This window comes from Syngnathus scovelli, chromosome 2 (genome assembly GCF_024217435.2).
Source record: "Syngnathus scovelli strain Florida chromosome 2, RoL_Ssco_1.2, whole genome shotgun sequence".
In the NCBI taxonomy this organism is placed as follows: domain Eukaryota; kingdom Metazoa; phylum Chordata; class Actinopteri; order Syngnathiformes; family Syngnathidae; genus Syngnathus; species Syngnathus scovelli.
Genome location: NC_090848.1, coordinates 3,999,680 through 4,017,670, shown reverse-complemented (window position 1 = coordinate 4,017,670; position 17,991 = coordinate 3,999,680). Strand labels below are relative to the sequence as shown.

At 47.4% G+C, this 17,991-nt stretch overlaps 2 protein-coding genes across 10 annotated transcripts; one reads left to right on the top strand and one right to left on the bottom strand.

Moving 5' to 3' along the window:
- Positions 1-160: 160 nt before the first annotated feature.
- Positions 161-3,081, bottom strand: orc4 (origin recognition complex, subunit 4). Of its 5 annotated transcripts, none has more exons than XM_049753294.2 (14): positions 2,985-3,081; positions 2,360-2,426; positions 2,211-2,287; positions 2,045-2,135; positions 1,894-1,969; positions 1,740-1,825; positions 1,604-1,652; positions 1,388-1,539; positions 1,120-1,293; positions 956-1,042; positions 769-877; positions 596-691; positions 473-540; positions 161-401 (listed from the first exon to the last, which is right to left on the bottom strand). In XM_049753294.2, exons 2-14 carry the CDS (start codon positions 2,414-2,416, stop codon positions 219-221), a joined length of 1,305 nt encoding a protein of 434 aa, XP_049609251.1. In that variant the 5' UTR covers positions 2,417-2,426; positions 2,985-3,081; the 3' UTR covers positions 161-218. The 5 variants fall into 5 exon arrangements, with proteins under 5 accessions (XP_049609251.1, XP_049609253.1, XP_049609250.1 ...); XM_049753296.2 differs by having other exon boundaries at positions 2,360-2,422; positions 2,985-3,035; XM_049753293.2 differs by having other exon boundaries at positions 2,921-3,033.
- Positions 3,082-3,976: 895 nt separating this feature from the next.
- Positions 3,977-15,702, top strand: mbd5 (methyl-CpG binding domain protein 5). Of its 5 annotated transcripts, XM_068649869.1 has the most exons (11): positions 3,977-4,086; positions 6,010-6,223; positions 6,301-6,515; positions 7,610-7,712; positions 7,802-7,973; positions 8,055-10,340; positions 11,981-12,150; positions 12,220-13,254; positions 13,332-13,405; positions 13,485-13,563; positions 13,631-15,702. In XM_068649869.1, the coding sequence occupies exons 3-11, from the start codon at positions 6,406-6,408 to the stop codon at positions 13,691-13,693; spliced, it is 4,092 nt and encodes a 1,363-aa protein (XP_068505970.1). In that variant the 5' UTR covers positions 3,977-4,086; positions 6,010-6,223; positions 6,301-6,405; the 3' UTR covers positions 13,694-15,702. The 5 variants fall into 5 exon arrangements, with proteins under 5 accessions (XP_068505970.1, XP_068505971.1, XP_068505972.1 ...); XM_068649870.1 differs by having other exon boundaries at positions 6,010-6,515; positions 12,223-13,254; XM_068649871.1 differs by having other exon boundaries at positions 6,010-6,515; positions 13,488-13,563.
- Positions 15,703-17,991: the final 2,289 nt, after the last annotated feature.

Here is a 17,991-nt window from a genome sequence, read left to right as displayed (position 1 = left end):
TATGATCAAATATTTAATCACTGGATAATACCAGACAAAATAATGCCAAAGATTTTAAGTTATATTTGATATGCAAGTTTATCATCAAGAGGGAGGGGTGAGGAGGGGGGAGCAATTTTAGTTTAAAAAAAAAAAAAAAAAGAACGACTACTTGTAACTGTTGCATTGAAAAAAATAATACCTTTTATTATTGTAGAAAATAGTACATCAATAAAATCCTAAGCGAAGGCAGACATGCCCCACTGTTTGATATCTGTGGGGCATTGCGGATATTTATGCAGAGCCTCAATGATCTGACTGTTGTCCAGCATGAGTTTCATCAACTGGTATTCCCGCTGAGTTTTGGCTGAAGATCCGTCGACAGGTCGGATCAACTCCAGCTGCTGCAGGTGCTCGAAGGCCTGCGGGAGCAAAAAAAAAAAGCTGAAAATGCTTTCCCAGGTGAAAGAAACTTGAAAGTTTTTTCTGCCACCTTGATGACAACAGGCTGCTCGAAGTTGTACATGGAGTTGGACTTTCTCTGGAGGAACTTCTTAAACTCTGAAAATAGAAATGGGTCAAAAAGATGACATCCCATGGCATGTTAATTGCATACCGTTGTAAACCATCTGAAAGTTGAAGGGCTCTCCTCCGTAGACGTCGTTGAGGTGTTTCATGGAAATGACCAAGCACAGCTCCAGGATGGAAAGACCTGAAGGAACGCAAGATGTACAGTGAACCCGTGTGGACCAAAAGGTCCGACTCTAAGCATTCTGTCGTGTATTTCACCATGAAGCATGTTGGATGTGGAATCGGTGAAGCACATTCTGCTGGCTTCCAGTACGTCGGCAGGCTTGATGATGGGATTTACTGGAGAGATGCGACTCAAGCACAACATCTGGAAGAAAAAGATAGTCACTCATTCATCTTGGAGAAGACGTAGGAGGTTCTGGAGCTTGAGTGACGATTCCCTCACCAGTAGCATGTGCAAAGAACGAAAGTCTCTACTGAAGTTAAAATGTCTCCGTAAAATCTCCTCCACTGATTTGTCTTCACAAAGACTCTGGAGGGGAAAAAAGAAGACACGAGCGCGGTTACGAGACTAATTTTGTCCGAATCGCCGTTATCCATTGTCCTTGCCTGCACGCCGCTGTTCCAATCTTCAGCGAAGCTCCTGTCGGGAAAGTCGTCGGGTAGGCTGAGCTGGGATGCGACTCGCTCCTGGTACTGAGAGAAGCTCAGGTTGCTCAGCATGTGGATCTGACGATGGGAAAAGCGCGATTTCACCCGCTTCTCCAGCAACTCCAGGACATCCTGTGAACCGCCACAAAAAAACTCCGCTACTTCAAAGTTTTGATCAAAACCAAACCAAATCAATCCATGCAAAGTTGACTGAAGGACAACTGACCAGCCTGCAAGTGAGCCCGACCACAGCGACCGGCGCCTGGGCCGACTGAGACACATCCAATAAGTTGTAGAGCAGAGTTTGGTTCTTGTGGTGAGCGAAGAGATCAAACTCATCCAGGACGAACAAGATTGGACGAGTACTGCTGCGGTCGCCTGAGTACAAACTCGTGTCAGAGCCAAAATGGAGAAAACAACGGGACGGATTTCTAAATCTGACCTTTCTTGAGTGCCTCCAGCAGGAAGACCAAGTTCTCCGCAAAGCTCCCCTGGAACATATTTCGGAAGTGTGTATCAGCCCTTCTCATTAATTTAGAACAACTGACTTTTTTTAAGTGAATTGTGGCAACACTCACAAATACTTTGTCGCCGACAACATTTTCCAGGTTGAGTTGTCGTGTTATTTCTTTCAGGGCTATTCGGTCGTCAGTCTGCAGGAGGCCTGAGCGAATGGACAAAAGATGCGTTGAACTGGATTGCAACGTGGAAGAGCACACTCGGATGACATACCGTTGAGATGGACCTGCAGGAGGTTCTTCTGTACTTCCTTTTCCTTCAGCAGGTCTCTTAACACGCACTTGAGGAGCTGTGGACAGAAGGACACCGCCAGATTGCACCACCAGATGAAAGAAGCTCATTGGCGGTGCTTAGGTGATCTGACCACAGTTTTTCCAGATCCCCTGGGACCTATGATGAGTGCAGAGTTGCTTTCCCCGTGGATGGCGGTTCGCTGGAGCAACCCCAGGAGGTGTCTGACGGGAAAAGAGGAATCCTCTGTGAGTAAATTCATTGAACAAAATAACAGTCTGGACTTAGAGCTTGCTTACTTGTGTTGGGCCTCTGATGCCTCGAGCGTGCTGGGAAGCTGATCGTGGCAAAATCGCTCTCGCAGACATTTGTGAAGCTGTCATTGAAAATAAGAGTCAGTCGCTCATGCAAAAAATCAGGAACCATACTAGAAAGAAAGTCAACAAACCTGTGTGATACATTCGCTGATTGGCTTTCGAACACTTTTGGCTTTTCGTTTACTCATGATCGCCTGACTGGAAGGAATTTGTCAAAGGGTAAAAAAAAAAAAACATGAAGTAGTTAACTGACAAAGTGTGCGCTTTCAGAATAATGACAGATATGATTTAACGGAACCTTCCATGCAATGAGACGGTTCAGATCAGAATCAGTCATACTGTTGAAAAATAAAAATTATTTATATTTAAAACTTTGTTTTTCTTTTGTATCTGATGTAATAATTTTCATTATTATTCTACAAAAATCCGAAATATTTAGTTAAATTCAGTGACAAAGTATTTTGTTAGTTCCCACCACTTTTTGGAGTTTAATGTCAATTAAGCACAATTTGATCCCACAGAATATCAGGAAGAACACTGGCTGCACAATTTAAATAATTTCATGTTAATTTACACATGGACAAATGTCTTATTACGCTAAATCAAACTGAACGCGCTTGTGGTGCCACATCCGGACTCGATCGCGTTTATCCTTTTTAACCTATCTCATACCACATTCACACTGCTTTCACCCCAAATCTGTCGACAAATCCCGAATCCCAAATAGTGACTCGCTGTTGCAGAGTGAAAACAAACCTTCGCGGCAGAAAAAAAAAAATAGACACGTCCCTGTATTTCCGGCTGGTTACTGCAGTTCCGTTGTTGTCGTCGCTGATTGGCTGCGAAATTCACTCTGACGTCTTGCCGCCCACTTAAAAATATAACACATAAATAAATGAAATTTGTACCATAAATGCATTTAAAAATATATGTAAAAATTCCCAGGATTAGCACAAAATAAGCATGAATTCCTTTTGGTACGTTATCATGAAAGCTACATTTAGTTTTGCTTATCATGAGCTCTACATTTACTTTTGTTTAATGTCCACACGAGGGCGCTGTGATAAATGCTTTCGACTACAAGAAACCAACACCACTTGTAGTTCTCATCATGTCCACACGATAGCGCAAATCAACCCTATTGAAATAAGGGATTGGGGTCACCAACCTTTTTGTAACCGAGATCAACTTCTGTTCTTGGGTACTGATTAATGTGAATGTTTGATACACACCCAGCGCAAAATACTTTCAATAACATCTCGTTTATGTGACGATTTTCATAATAACAATTTCTAAAAAAAATAATGAGGAAACAGAGCAACAGTTTGTGTATTTATTTCTGCATATATTTATTCATTTATTTATTAATACAAATTTCTGACTGTTCGCCTTTTCAATAAGCCAGTGTGGTTCTTTGGGGGCTGGTGCCCACCGGCAACACTAAATATATTCCTGCATTGAGGGAAATTGACCACTGCAAATATCAATATTCACAATGACACCATAAAAGAACAGCCATCAACAGCAATATAATAATAATAATAATAATAATAATAATAATAATAATAATAATAATAATAATAATAATAATAACAACATTTGATTAAAAACGGTTACCACAGTTAATACAAATGTTATTAGCTCCAAGAGATCATTTTTAGTGTATTTTTATGTTTATTTGTATTATTTCGAGGAAGGTTATTCATGTCAGACAGATAGCAAAGAGCGTGTTGGGCCTTTGGGGGAGCATCAGCTCTCCTGTGTGCTGGCTGTCGCTAACACGCATGCGCAGTCGGGCTCTCCATCATTTCCAATATCCCAGTGTAGGAGAAGCAGCAGAGGCAGATAGAACTAATGGGTAGGTAGGTTTCCTTTTCTACCCCCCTTAAGATCTGAAAGAGCCCTCGCTTGGACTATTCGCCGTTCTATCGCCAATGTGCATTCACTGTGGTACTCGGGTAAGAACCAGAGTGTTACGCGGAGATTGGACGAGGGCATTACAAGCGTTGTAGCTGAAAGAGTCTCCTGTGTGTCTGCAGACGCAAAGGCTTTGCACGGCTAGCTAACGCTAGCTAGTCAGGCCTAGCCGTGGCCTTGCGTTGGCCCCTTGGCTCGAAAGCCGTCGAGGGCCAAACTACGCTCCACTTCGACATTTTCGCGTCGGTATGAAACACTGGCGTCCCCCCGTTGTAACCCGGCTACGGCTCTCCCAAGGGAAGCGTCGTGGACGGTGTCCAGTGTGGTCGCGGTGTCTTTTGGTTTCAACGAGCAGTCGTTGGCTAACTAACGGTAGCCAGACAGCTGACGCTTGGCATGCTAACCTCCAGCTAGCCGAGTAGTGACCACTGCATCGCCCGCTCGGGTTTTGTTGACACCGTCACTCGTTCGTTCCTCCTGATCGTAGGCTGAACGGATCACTGCACCCGAAGGCAGTTCGGAGAATCAGAAGCTCTGCTTGTGTTGTTAATGGCAACACTTGGCTGGCTAATGCTAAATTGCTAAGTGAGAACCTTTTGGTCCCGATTGCTGGTTAACGAAAGATTCTTTGGCGTCGTTCACCTGCAGTAGGAGAGTTGATTCCTAAACTCTCGTGTTTGCAGCCAAATATAAAGTGAGCTATGATGCCCGCCTCGTCACCTGGCTTGCTCCGATCACTTGTCAAGATGATGAGCGTCTGTCTCACTGACAACATTGAACCACGTTTGACTATGCTTGCTATTGGAACTATTGAATCTTTCCAGTAATCACTCCTGAAAATTCCAGCAAGCACTTAAGTGAGAAAAACATGTGTTTTGGCTAAAGACTAATAATGGATACGCAAGAGAAACTCAGAGATTTTTTTTCTTATTTGTTAATCAGCAGATTTTTTTTATTTACAAATCGTTGCTTTCGCATCGCCTGTTACTATCATGTTTGGTAACCATCGAATTGTGCATTTAATTTGTTCAGCCAAGACTGCAGTGATTTGCTTAAAAAGACGAGAAATACAATTTGTATTACTATTGCGAAATAACATTACAACACAAAATTTCCTGTACGAAGTCACATTGTAGTCACCCATTGCAATAAACGAGGCACAAATTCAAGATTAGTCATAATTAACTGACGTCATGCGAGTAAGGTACGTTAAAGTTGATCTCATATTAGTTTGTGTAGCATTCATTTTGTTGCTCTTGTAGTGTGCCCGGTCCGATTTATAACACTTAATCATTACATTAATGGCATTTTTTGTACAAACAAATAAATGATCCGTTGAGGCAGCCAAAATTCTCAGATCTTTTTTTTTTTTTTTTTTTTTTTTGAGGGGATGGGGGTAGTGTAAATGTTTTTACCCCTGTTTTTTAATCTAAAGTAACACCACTTAGCCCAGCTCTTGGAGGCCATAATATTCCAAACTCGAAGAGTGCAATTCAGAAAGTTGAGTGTTTTGTTGAATGATTTCTCGCAAAACCATTTTTGACTGGTTTTCTTCATTGGAAGCTTCAAATGAGAATTTGAACGTGGTGGTGCTTCCTCTGATCGATGGCTGCCACGCATACTGCTTCAACCCCCACTCCCCCTTTCCGTAGTTGTATTGCTGGCTTCGCTGCCAGCCAGCCACTCCAGTTATGAGTCAGCAGCAGCAATGCTTGCAAGGATGCTTTGTCACTGGCAGACTCAAATAAGCAGCTCGGCACAGGAGGCAGAAAACATCCAATGCGAATTGTCTGTTTTTCCCCAAATTTCAAAATGTTGCATTTTCTCCCTGTCTAATTGCTATACACTTGTTTGACCCATACAGGAAGCGTGGGAATATCACCACCCAGCTGCGTCTGGGAAACATGTTGAATTCACCCCGCTTGCTCATCTGACAAAAAGGACAAATGGTAGCAAAAAGTTAAGCCGAAGGCGTGCGCGTGTGGAGCGCACCCGTTCCCGACCCTCTTCCTGAGTGGGATGGCAGTAATGGAGCTCTGTGTGGCAATCAGCACCGCGGCCATGAAGCAACTAAAAGGGTAGGGTCAACCTACCCGACCGTTCCCACCCGGCCTCGCCCCCGCCCTGCCCCACCCTCAAGAGTGCTATTCCGTAGCCGCCCTGCCGACTGTTGGAAGACGAAGATGGCGTGCGTCGTCGAGACTCCGCTGGATGTCTGACAGAAGTAGCGGTGAGGTGTGAGCGCAAATCCACTTGAGCAATGAATGGCGGAAAGGACTGTGAGGCGGGCGAGGAGAGGCAGGCCGCCCCTGTTCAAGTCCCCATCGGCTGGCAGCGCGTGAGGGAGCACGGCGGCATCTTGTATGTCAGGTAGGAGACCGCGCTTCTGGGCAAACTGGACACATCAGCAACGGAAATTCGCTGTTAGAAAGATATCAGGGTTTTTTTTTCTTGATTAAGGTCTCGTTACTTGATTGGTGTGGTGATGATAAAATACATAATAAAAAAAAATTAAATAAAAATTATAAAATGATAAAAGCAATTTTTTTAGGGTCTTGTTGATTGGTGTGATGATAAAATTCATAATTAGTGTCATTAATTGTTATAATAATGAAAAAATTAAACTAACTAAAATGTGTAAAAATAAAATGAAAAATAAAAATAAAATGTGTAAAAATAATATACATAAGTAATAGTAATATTGGTGTGATGATCAAATTCATAATTAGTGTCATTAATTGTTATAATAATGAAAAAATTAAACAAATTATAATGTGTAAAAATAAAATGAAAAATAAAAATACATAAGTAATAGTTATATTGTACATGAGTAATAAAAAAAAATATATATATATAAGGATTACCTGCCCCGCATTTTGGTATCTAAATGAATCCGCTTTTGTTATGTCTTTTTTTTTTTTTTTTTTTTTTTCTCTATCCATGTTTTGGTGAGGTTCATGGTGGCTGTTGTGGTTGTTTGGAATTTGGAGATTGCACATCTCTTGAGTTTTGACCACATTTGAAAGCAGTCCTAATCCACCCAGATGGCACACGGCCCGATGGTGTCGGGTTGTGTCTTCTTAATGCACACTCTGCGCTCATCACAATGAGCGCAACAGTTGGTTAAGTGTCAAGTTTATTTTTAGTATTGGAAAGAATCCCGCCGACGTCTTTGACCGTGGCCTGAAACTGTCACCGTGCGCATGCACACAAACGCTCGGAATGTTTTTTTTTTTACGTTGCGTATGAAAGCTTAAAATCACAGCCCAACTCGTTTTGAGTTAATGTGACTCGTCGCTTCTTTCAGATGCACAAATTCAAACGATGACAATCTCGCACTGGTTGCTCTTTTAATGCTTACGCCAAGTTGTGTGTAGAAATAGAAAACATTTTCTTTAGTTTTCTGCACCAACACCTTGAGTGGCGTGTCCTGAATCTGACTTCTCCGTCTTTTCCGTGCGCAGTCCCAGTGGCTCTGTGCTCTCCAGTTTGGATCAGGTGAAGAACTACCTTCTGACGGACGGGACCTGCAAATGTGGTCTGGAATGCCCGCTCGTCCTTCACAAGGTAGCAAACCCGCAACCTATTCTTCCACATTCAATTAAAAACATGCATATAAAAGTAAAATGTCTCATAACATCTTTTACGTTCCTCAGGTGTTCAACTTTGACCCGGGGGCCATGGTCAAGCAGAGGACAGCGGAGGACGTCAAGTCGGACGAGGACGTCACCAAGCTGTGTATTCACAAGAGGAAACTTCTGGCTGTGGCTACGCTGCACAAGAGCATGGAGAGTCACCCTCCTCTCACTCTGAGCGGCCCTGTCGGAGGTACGTGCGTACGTCTTCAACGTGCCCGAGGGAAGACGCGCGAGCGGCTTGAAACTGAACCGTGCTTTGTTTGGCCTCAAGGTACGCCGGCGGTGTCGCATTCCGCGGGTCATCGAGCAATAAGGACGGTAGCCCACGATGTCCTGGTTAACGCCGCCGGGCCAGACTGCAAGAATCCTTACAAGATGGCGATGGCGGCCGGCCACCAGCAGCAGATGTTTCCACCTCAGGAGATGGGCGGAGGGCAGCAGGCGGAGCTCTGCGCCGGCTACTCCAGGCTGCAGAGGTTGCCCGGCGGCGACCCGGGCCCCAAATCCCCTTACCGGCTCGGCTACGGAGGCATGTTGAGCCCACCCATCTCCGGCCCGAAACATTGCGGCGATGGCTCGCAGTCCCCCCGCACGGACACGCTGGCTAGCCCGGAGGCCTTTCAAAGAAGCAGTTCTTGCGCATTTCCAGGCGCCGGCAGTCCCAGCTCGGCTTCCATCCACGGCAACTCCAGAACGCCTCTTTCCCCACCGAGCATGATGCTCCACGGCTCCCCTGCGAGCCAAGCAGCCTGTGCCATGGCGAGAAGGACTAGCACGCCGCTCTCGCCCACAGCCACTGCCAAAAGCCCTGTCATGAACAATATGCCCCGCGGGAACTTCCCCTATGCCATGGACGTGCCCGCTGCAGCCTTCCACCATAAAGCGCATGCCGTACCGCCACCTCCGCCTCCTCCCTCTGTGCCACCCTCCTGCGTCCTGCAAAAGAGGCAATTGACGTCTGAAAAAGACCCCTTGGGTATCCTGGACCCGATCCCCAGCAAGGCTCCTAGCCAGCCCCCAGCCAACGCCCCAAACTTCCAGCCTAACATCCACACTCAGGTATCAATGATGAATGTAAACATCCCCCCTCCTGCCATTGTCCCTTTGCCAAGTAACTTACCTTTGCCCACCGTCAAGCCCGGGCCCGTGGGCCACGGCGGCCAAGTTCCCAGGACTCAACAGAGCGCTCCGGCTTCGTCCGTGCCGCCGTCCCCGGTCACCTCCCCGGTTCACATGGCGGGATCGGCCCTGGGGCGAGCGGAAGCTTCACCCCATCGCTCGCGCTCGTCGTCAACCTCCTCCGAGCACGGGAACTTTGCCGTGCCGTCAGGGCATCAGGCCGCATGCAGCGCCTTGAAGGTCCCCCCTCGGTCCCCGAGATCGGCCATGGGTTCTCCCAGGCCGGCTATGCCCCCCAGCCCTTCCGGTAACAGGAATGACTCCATCCATCAGTACCGAGATCCCCAGCTGCTTGGCGCTCTTCAGCACAACAACGCCGCCACTACCACGTACTCGCCCACCACCTCCTCTTCCTCCTTGCCCTCACCTAGCGCTTCCCAGAAGGGCCAGGCAGGACTGCTGAGGATGCCTCTCAACCAGATTCTCAACCAACAGAATGCTGCCTCCTTCCCAGCCAGCAGTCTCCTGTCAGCAGCAGCCAAAGCACAGCTAGCACATCAAAACAAACACGGCACTACCGGTGCGGCGGCGGCGGCAGCAGCTGCTCTAGCGGGTGGCGGGGCAAACGGAGGCGGCGGGCACCCCGGCTCCACCAGCGCTCATCCCGGCCTGGAAGGACACAGCACTTTAAACTCCATGCTCCCGCCAAACTTCACCATGCTGCTCAACTGCCCCGAGGGTCAGAGCGGTCGAGCGGCTCTCCGAGACAAGCTGATGGCTCAGCAGAGGGACCCCATACGCAAACGAAGGCAACCGTCGGGCAACGCCTCAGTCAACCACGACGCCAACATGGGCTACGGTACGCTCAGCAAAGCTAACATGGGGGGGCCGCAGATGGCAGCAGAGCAGGCGCGAAAGGCTGCTCGTCTCGGAAACCTCCCACCCAACGCCTCCATGGCCCAACTCCTCCAGTCCATGAGCAGCCAGAGCTCCCACAACATGGGCCACCACCCCGGCCTCAGCCCAGGACCGTCTCCTCAAGTAGCCGCTCAGCTCCACTACAACGACTCCACGGCCAAGGTCCCCCAGCAGAACATCATGGGCCAGCAGAGGCTTCGGGTCCAAGTGGACGGCATGCAGAATTGTCCCGGCATGGACGCCGCCGGAGGTCACTTGGGCTCGCGGCAGGGTCAGTTTCCCGACATGATGTCCCAGATGAAGGCCGCCACCTTAAATAACTGCGGGCCTCGGGGTCCCACCGGTGGACTCGTAGCCCCCGACGGCACGCCGCTCGGACGCCCGCACACCAATCCCCCGCCGCTATCCCATTCCGGGCCTCACCCCTCGCAGCACAACCTCCATCATAGCGTAGGACAGACTAACATGGCGGTAATGGCGACCGGAGATGGAAGTTGTACAAAGAACATGTCTGACACAGGTGAGAAACAACAAGCGTTGATATTTTATCGCAACACGCCTGCCTTGATGTCATCTTACGTAACAGTGTCTCTGCGTCGCCAAGAACAGTCAAATGTGTTTTGAGACTTTGAGTCAGGATCAACAAAAAAAGATTTAGCTGTGTCATTCACGCCGCGGCGGCGCTAATGAGTAGGCCAAATGTCAGCGGGGGCTAATCGTCACCCAGCCCGGATTTCTCCTCGTTGATATTCGCGTGCTTGTTGACCAAGAAACAGATGGAAACAAGAGCTGCATCATGCTTTGAGCAAAATGGCCCGAATAGGCCGCTCTATAGAGCTTCTCATGGCTGGTCGCTATAGCAACGACAGACCCTGAATACAGAGGAGAGTAAAAACCTTGACGAGGGTTTACGCATCGCGTATGACATCGTGTGCGAAGCTCTGATCATTTGAGCGTGTGCTAATATGTATTGAATCTGTGTTGATGGCTTTTTTTTTTCTTGTGATCACTGCAGAACTTTGCTGCTGACCACCTATTCTTAGTTTTTCCGGTCAAGTCATTAAAGTCCAGATGATCCTTTTTCGATATCATAAATGAAGGAGTGAGATGTGAAAGGCTTAACTGCAAAACACCTCTATACTATTAATAAACTGATTAATTGATATTTTAGATTCCGCACCTTTTATACATCAAGGGTGAGAACCGTTTGATTTATTCTTCACTAACACTTTTTTGGAATTAAATTGGCAGATGCAACAAAGTAGCCGGTTGATGCCAGCGTTGAAGAAATTCGCTTTTTAGCTTTAGCCTGCGTAGCCATCTGTCTTGAATGCTAGCTGGTGCGCTCCGATTCCCACCCCCCAACGAAGTGGGGGTTCACAATGAACGTTGTAAACCCCCCACCCCACCCGCAGACACCCCGCCACCGCGCTGACCAGCCCACATCCCCCAGCAGGCTCAAATGGCACCGCCTGACCCTCGGCACCTCCCCCTCCCCACAATCCAAACTCCCCCGACAAGCTTCCTGGCAGCGGACGGCACCACCAATCATCACTGGGTTCCCATGGTAACATCCCCCGGCAACAGCCGTCACTATATCGAAGGGGGAAGGGGGTCGGCCGTGTCGCTGCTCTTAGCGTCATCGGGAAGGAAGAAAAGAGGCAGGGGGGGAAGAAAAAAATGAACACACACAGCTGCCCTTCAGCTACACATGATGGTACCAGCTGCTCTTGCCACCGCACGCACATACGTACGCACACACGCTTGTCTGCTCAGGCTTTGTCTCGGTAACACTGCTGCTCCGTCGGGTTCATTTATATATGCGGCATGCATCCAGAACCCCCCTCCCCTCCCCCCCCTCCCACTTACCAGTTGTATTGCTCGACTTAGCCGCCGCTTATGTCTGTGCTCCCCCCCAAAGGATGTGACTTGAGCGCAACTTTCACCTTAAAGCAGGACCTCTCTGCTCTTCAACTGGATGTTCTCACCGGCCCGTTTGGTAGAAGGTCTCCCATCAACCAAGTTTCAACATTGAGTTGGTTCTGTCAGACGAAACAAAATGATCAAACGCACATGGAGTATTTATTGTGTTTAAGTTGAATATTATACTTTCCTTCCTGCGTGTCTGACGTGTGCTCCTTGGTCTCGGTTCCTCTGCAGGAAGCTCGTCTTCCCTCGGCCCGCAGCCTCACGTCAACCGAGGACGGCTGTACATGCAGCAGGGCGGGGCCTACCAAACTCAGCAGCACTTCTCCGACAACAACCCGCCTTACGCAGACGGCGGCAATGCCAACCTTGACTCCGTGGGTTGCCGCTACCAGATGTACCAGGTGAGATGATTGTGTTTGAGGTCTGCGCCGCTTCGGACGTGCGATTTCACAATGTGGTCCTTCTTGCAGCAGGGGATGATGGCGCACCCGCAGTTTAGCGAGGGGCAGCCGCGCCAGAGCGAATGCTTACCAGCCGGAGCCCCCGGCAGAGGCTCGGAGTCCGTGGACGCCATCTACAGGGCTGTGGTGGATGCCGCCAGTAAGGGGATGCCAGTAACCATCACCACCGCCACGATGAGCGGGAGCACACAGGCCAGCCCCGTGCCTGCCCTCAGCGCCATGAGTGCCTTCACCGCCTCCATCGGGGAGCCCGGCAAGCTCCCCCACGGGGTCGGTGCGCCGGTGCACGGGGAAGGGGAGGTTTTGTCGCAGCAGGCCAGAAGCAGGCAGCTCAGGCCGGCGGAAGGCCAAAAGAACGCCGACGCGGGCAAGAGCACCCCGGAGGCCAACGACTACTTCCGCGGAACTCCGAGGGGACAGTGGGACGGCGGCGGTTGGGGTGCGGAAGAGTTCCTAGAGTGCTCCACGCAGGTGAGGAGCAGCCCCCGCATGGAGCGAGCCGCCCCGCCCTGTGTCACCAATGGCTCCAACGACCACAGCGTGACCTTGTCCCACGGCAAGACCTACCTGGACGACGGCTACCGCTTCAGCAACTGCAGCCGGACACCCGCTAACTACAAGGAGCGTCTGGAGCAGACGGTGGAACGTTGCGCTCACATGAACGGCTCCGCCCCGCTCTTCAGCAGCCGGGGCTACGCGGACCTTCTGGGAGGCCCTCGGCAGGACTCGGCGGCCGACGACCAGTCTCCCGGCTCGTCCACGAGCCTCGAGGGCCCGCTAGCCGGCGCCAAAGACTACGGCCACTACAACGGCCACTTAAACGGGACGACGCCAAGCCCCTCGGACACCAAGAGCCTGAGCAGCGAGGAAGACCTGCGGCAGCCCGACTCGCCTTCCTCGGAGCTACTCCATTACCGCTCCGGGACCTTCAACATGGGAGAGCTGGTGTGGGGCCAGCTGAAGGGCTTCCCCCCCTGGCCGGCCAAGCTGGCGGGGGACGAACAGGTCCACGGCGCACCCCTGCAACTGCGAGATCAAGCCAAGGTGAGTTGAAATGACGAGCGTAATGCTGATGTCTTCACGCAGGACAAACGATGACGTTTTATCTCGTGTCCGCCCAGGTTGAGCCAGACAAGCTCAAAACTTTAACGCACGACTTGGAGGCGCTCGACCGAGCTGCCAAAAGAGGCTTGAAGTAAGCAACGCCGTCGTCGAACGCGTCCCGCTTGGCCAAATTTCAATCACGTCGCTCATACGGTGAATGTTTTCTTTAGCAGGCCGGGGAAGCTGAATAATCACTTGGAAGCTGCTATCCACGAGGCCATGAGCGAGCTGGACAAAATGTCGGGCACGGTGAGTCCGCCGCCACCCCCTCTCCCCCCGAGTTTCTCCGTCACATTCTCACTCTCCCCGCCGCCAGATCCCGTCAAGAGATCGACAGGTGAAGATGCCCAAGCCCAAAAGGAGGAAGATCTCCAGATAGCAATGAATGTGTCCTCCTCCTCCTCCTCGCTGCCGTCTGAGCTGTCCCAGGTGCTACACGTTGACGCCGCGTGTTCCCTCGCCGTGCTGCCGCGTCTTCACTTGACTTGCTGACTTTTGAGGTGCTGGAACGTCCAATCACCGTTTTTACTCTAGTAAAAAAAAAAAAAATAATAGAATGAACCATCAAAAAAGGTTGCAATTTGTCTACAGCTTTCTTGAAGTACAGTAACTATTTTTTTCTAGTATAAGACATTAAAAAGAGAGAGAGAGAGAGAAAAAAAAAAGCTCGAAGCATTACCTTACATATTTAAGACAAATAGACAGTCCAAATATTTCTGATACATTTTCATGATGTAAATAGGTAATCCCGAAATGTCCTATTATTAAGAAATGTATGTAAATATTGTAAGATGTAATGTACAAGCGTACCTAATGCACATTTTATCTTTTGTTGTACAAAAACAAAGCAGAAGTGTACCAATGTCTTGGTTTCTATCCCCTCGCGTTTGCGCGCGATCAATACACAAAACGGCTTTTATACGACAAGCACTACGACCGTCACATTGAGTTGCCGTGGACAACGTTCTGTTACTTCATACCTGAAAGTGTTCATGAGAAGAAGAAACAAAAAAAAATGACAGAATGAACTTTACCAGCAGAAAGTATTCCGCCTTTCCACGAGCGCGAATGTTGCTAAATCTTCTTCACAAAGCAGAAACATCTTTGTCGTCGTGACCTTTCTTGCACTTCCGCAGTTTCATGACTTGAAAATTTGGGCAATTCTTTCCGAGTGATTTTTTTTTTTCTCAACTACAGATTGCTTCGTTTTATTTTTGTGGATTATTGCGTGTTGTCCAAACTCCTTGGAATGTCATTGTCCCCCCTACCCCCCACCCCCCAACATTAATGATGATCAAAATTAACACTCGAGGGGTGAGATGATATTCTCCCATTTTTTGGGGCCTTGTATTTCGTTCACATCAGTTTGCTTGTTGTAAATTATTCCTGTACAGTTTTTCATATTTATTTTAAGCTTTACAAATACCCTAGATGGCAATAACACTACCGAGAGTTCAAAACTCAAGCCTTATCTGTGTATATGTATGTTTTGTTTGACTCGACCGCGTATTCATTCATGAGGTCCCCTGTTTTATTTAAGAAGTGATCTTAACAGACTGTCAACCATTCTACTTGTTTGTGTTCCATAATGTTTTATTTATAAAAATGCTTATGTGAGAGAGAAAGGAGGATGCTGTCTATGTTTCAAATAAATGTCATTTTACACTACTTCGAGCTCCCAAGTTAGACGTCACGGCTTGTTCGGTCACAACGAGCTGAAATCAGCACAAAATAAAAAAAAGTGCAATAAAGCAATGAGACGAGAAGATCAAAAGTTGGCCGATTATCGTCTTGCCACTTTTTGGCGTGCTTACGTTGTCGCTACTCGATCAGTGTGATGAAAAACAAAGATGTTCATGTTCCGCCTCGAGATCCGACTGAATCACCGCAGATTCAAGCTTTGAGGAAGAGTCGGCGGCAACAAAATACAAACGGCGCAGTGGCGAAATAAGCCAACGCGTTGGCGAAAGTTCATTCTGTCTTCCCGTCTGCCTTGTTGACATGCAGGCGGAGCCACTTTTGCTCCTTTGTTTTGATTTGAATCATCCTCTCCCATTGTCAGTATTTGTTTTTTTTTTTTTTTCAACCTGTGAGTATATATCTTGCCTCACTAATATATACTTAACAGATGAGATTTGTGTGAAGTGTGCACTGAATTGCTCCCAGTTTTTTTTTCTGGATTCATGTGGCCGAAATATACAGTGTCGTTTGTCAGCGTCCATTGTTTTGATATTGTTTGGAGTTTTTTTTTTTTTTAATGGTTTGATGTACGAAGCATTTTTGTAAATATTGAAACACATTACAGATCATGCAGTGATGTAACATGTGGAACGATGTTGCACAGATGTCTTAAGATATTAAAAAGTGGGCACTCTCACTTGAACGAGATGCTTTGTTTGATTGTTGCTTTCTAATCTCTTCCCCATATTTGTACTTGGTGGATGACTGTCGCAGTCTTCTTGTATTGAATGTCAAAGTTCGAAGGCCACTTTATTAGGGAGATATCATGGTCAAAGGTCACAGGTGTCAAGCTCTAGTCCTTGGGGCCGCATTCCAACATGTTTTCCAACATTCCCTCGTTTAACAGACCTGCGTGAAAAGTTCATTTTCATGTTCATTTTCACATTATGCAGGACCTAAATGTAAAAAACGCATACGAAGCTAGGTTCCAAGTCAAAAAGCATATTTATATATATCTGCACACTTGGGATCGAACCTAGTAAGAGCCCATGTCGGCTATTTCGACCTGGCAACGCTGAACCGTCTGCACTCTTTTGTACTAGTGAAGTGCATTCCAGTTTAAAGTGAACTGAATCTTTAGAATCGGTTCACGCGAAAGGTTTGTTCAAAAGAATCGTTCACCGAATCGTTCACTACACTTTCTTATTTATTTTTTACCTCGTGTAGTGTACCTATTGAAGTGTCCATGACGTGTAACTAACAGGCCACTTCATTAGGGAAAAATCATAGGTACACCACACGAGGTAAAAAAAAAAGAATAAATAAATAAAGTGTAGCGACGATTTGTTGAGTGATTCTTTTGAGTGAACTGATTATAAGGATTCAGTTCATTTAAAAGAACTGGAATACACATCACTAAAGCAAGAGAAACGTACAGGCTCTGCCATCTGTTGTCCAAATAGTAGAAGTGTGGCAGAAGAGACAGAGTTTAAAGGGTGTCCAAGTCCAGTCCTCCATGTTTTCCAAGTTTCCCTCGTTAAACACACCTGATTCAATGATCAGGCTCCTGCAGAACGTGAGGATGAACTGAAAGTCCCAATGATCGTGAGCAGCAGGGGGGGGCCCCATTTCAACCCCTTACACTGAGTGCCAAGCAGGGAAGAAATGGGTACCATTGTTATAGTCACTGGTATGACTCGGCTGTGGGTTTGAACCCACAACCTCCCAATCTCAGGGCGGACACTCTCCTCTTCGGCCACTGAGCTGGTAAACACTCGTCTCGTAGTATCACACTTATAGTCGTTTTTAAATAACGTGTATACCTATATACGCCTAAATATTGTTATCCAATATATCTACTGCAATTTCACATTAGATTGCTGGTTTGGAATTTGCTTTTAATATTATTATTTTTAATAAACATTTATGTTAAAACTTGTCTGGCGTCTTATTCCTTGTTTTTATATTCGCCAATTAAAACATAAAAATCAGACATTTGGTTAACTGCTTTATGACAATATGTGTAGGTACACTACACGAGGTTAAAAAAAAGAGAATAAAAAAATAAAGGGTTATTTGCACAACAAAAGCATTTCCTCGTACCTGGGATCGAACCAAGCTCTTGCTGAGCAAGAGCCCGAGTCAGTAACCAGTGGGCTATTTCGACCGGTAGTCTACAATAGCTTACACTTTTTGCACGAGCGATGTGTATTCCAGTTCTTTCAGTGAACTGAATCTTTAGAATCGGTTCACTCAAAATATTTGTTCAAAAGAATCGTTCGCTACACTTTCTTATTTATTTATTTTATTATTTTTGTTTTACCTCGTGTAGTGTACCAAAATATCTGCCTACATTTAATATAATTTAACATGTTCTATAACCTGAGAGCAAGGCTTCCATAGGGTAGGGGTTAGTGCGCTGGGCTGTCACCCCAGCGACCTGGGTTCGAGTCTCAGTGAGACCAAAACTTTTTTCACTGATCTGGTCTTCTTGTGAGCTGCTCCATAAAACCATACATGTTCCATGTCCTGAAAGTAAGGCTGCCATAGGGTAGTGGCTAGTCCTCTGGGCTTTCACCCCAGCGACTCAGGTTCGAATCTCAGTGGGACCCAAAAACTTTTTACTGATCTAGTCGCTTGTGAGCTGCTCCATAAAACCATACATGTTCCATGTCCTGAAAGTAAGGCTGCCATAGGGTAGTGGCTAGTCCTCTGGGCTTTCACCCCAGCGACTCAGGTTCGAATCTCAGTGGGACCAAAAAACATTTTACTGATCTAGTCGCTTGTGAGCTGCTCCATAAAACCATACATGTTCCATGCCCTCAGAGTAAGGCTTCCATAGGGTAGTGGTTAGTGCGCTGGGCTGTCACCCCAGCGACCTGGGTTCGAGTCTCAGTGAGACCAAAACTTTTTTCACTGATCTGGTCTTCTTGTGAGCTGCTCCATAAAACCATACATGTTCCATGTCCTGAAAGTAAGGCTGCCATAGGGTAGTGG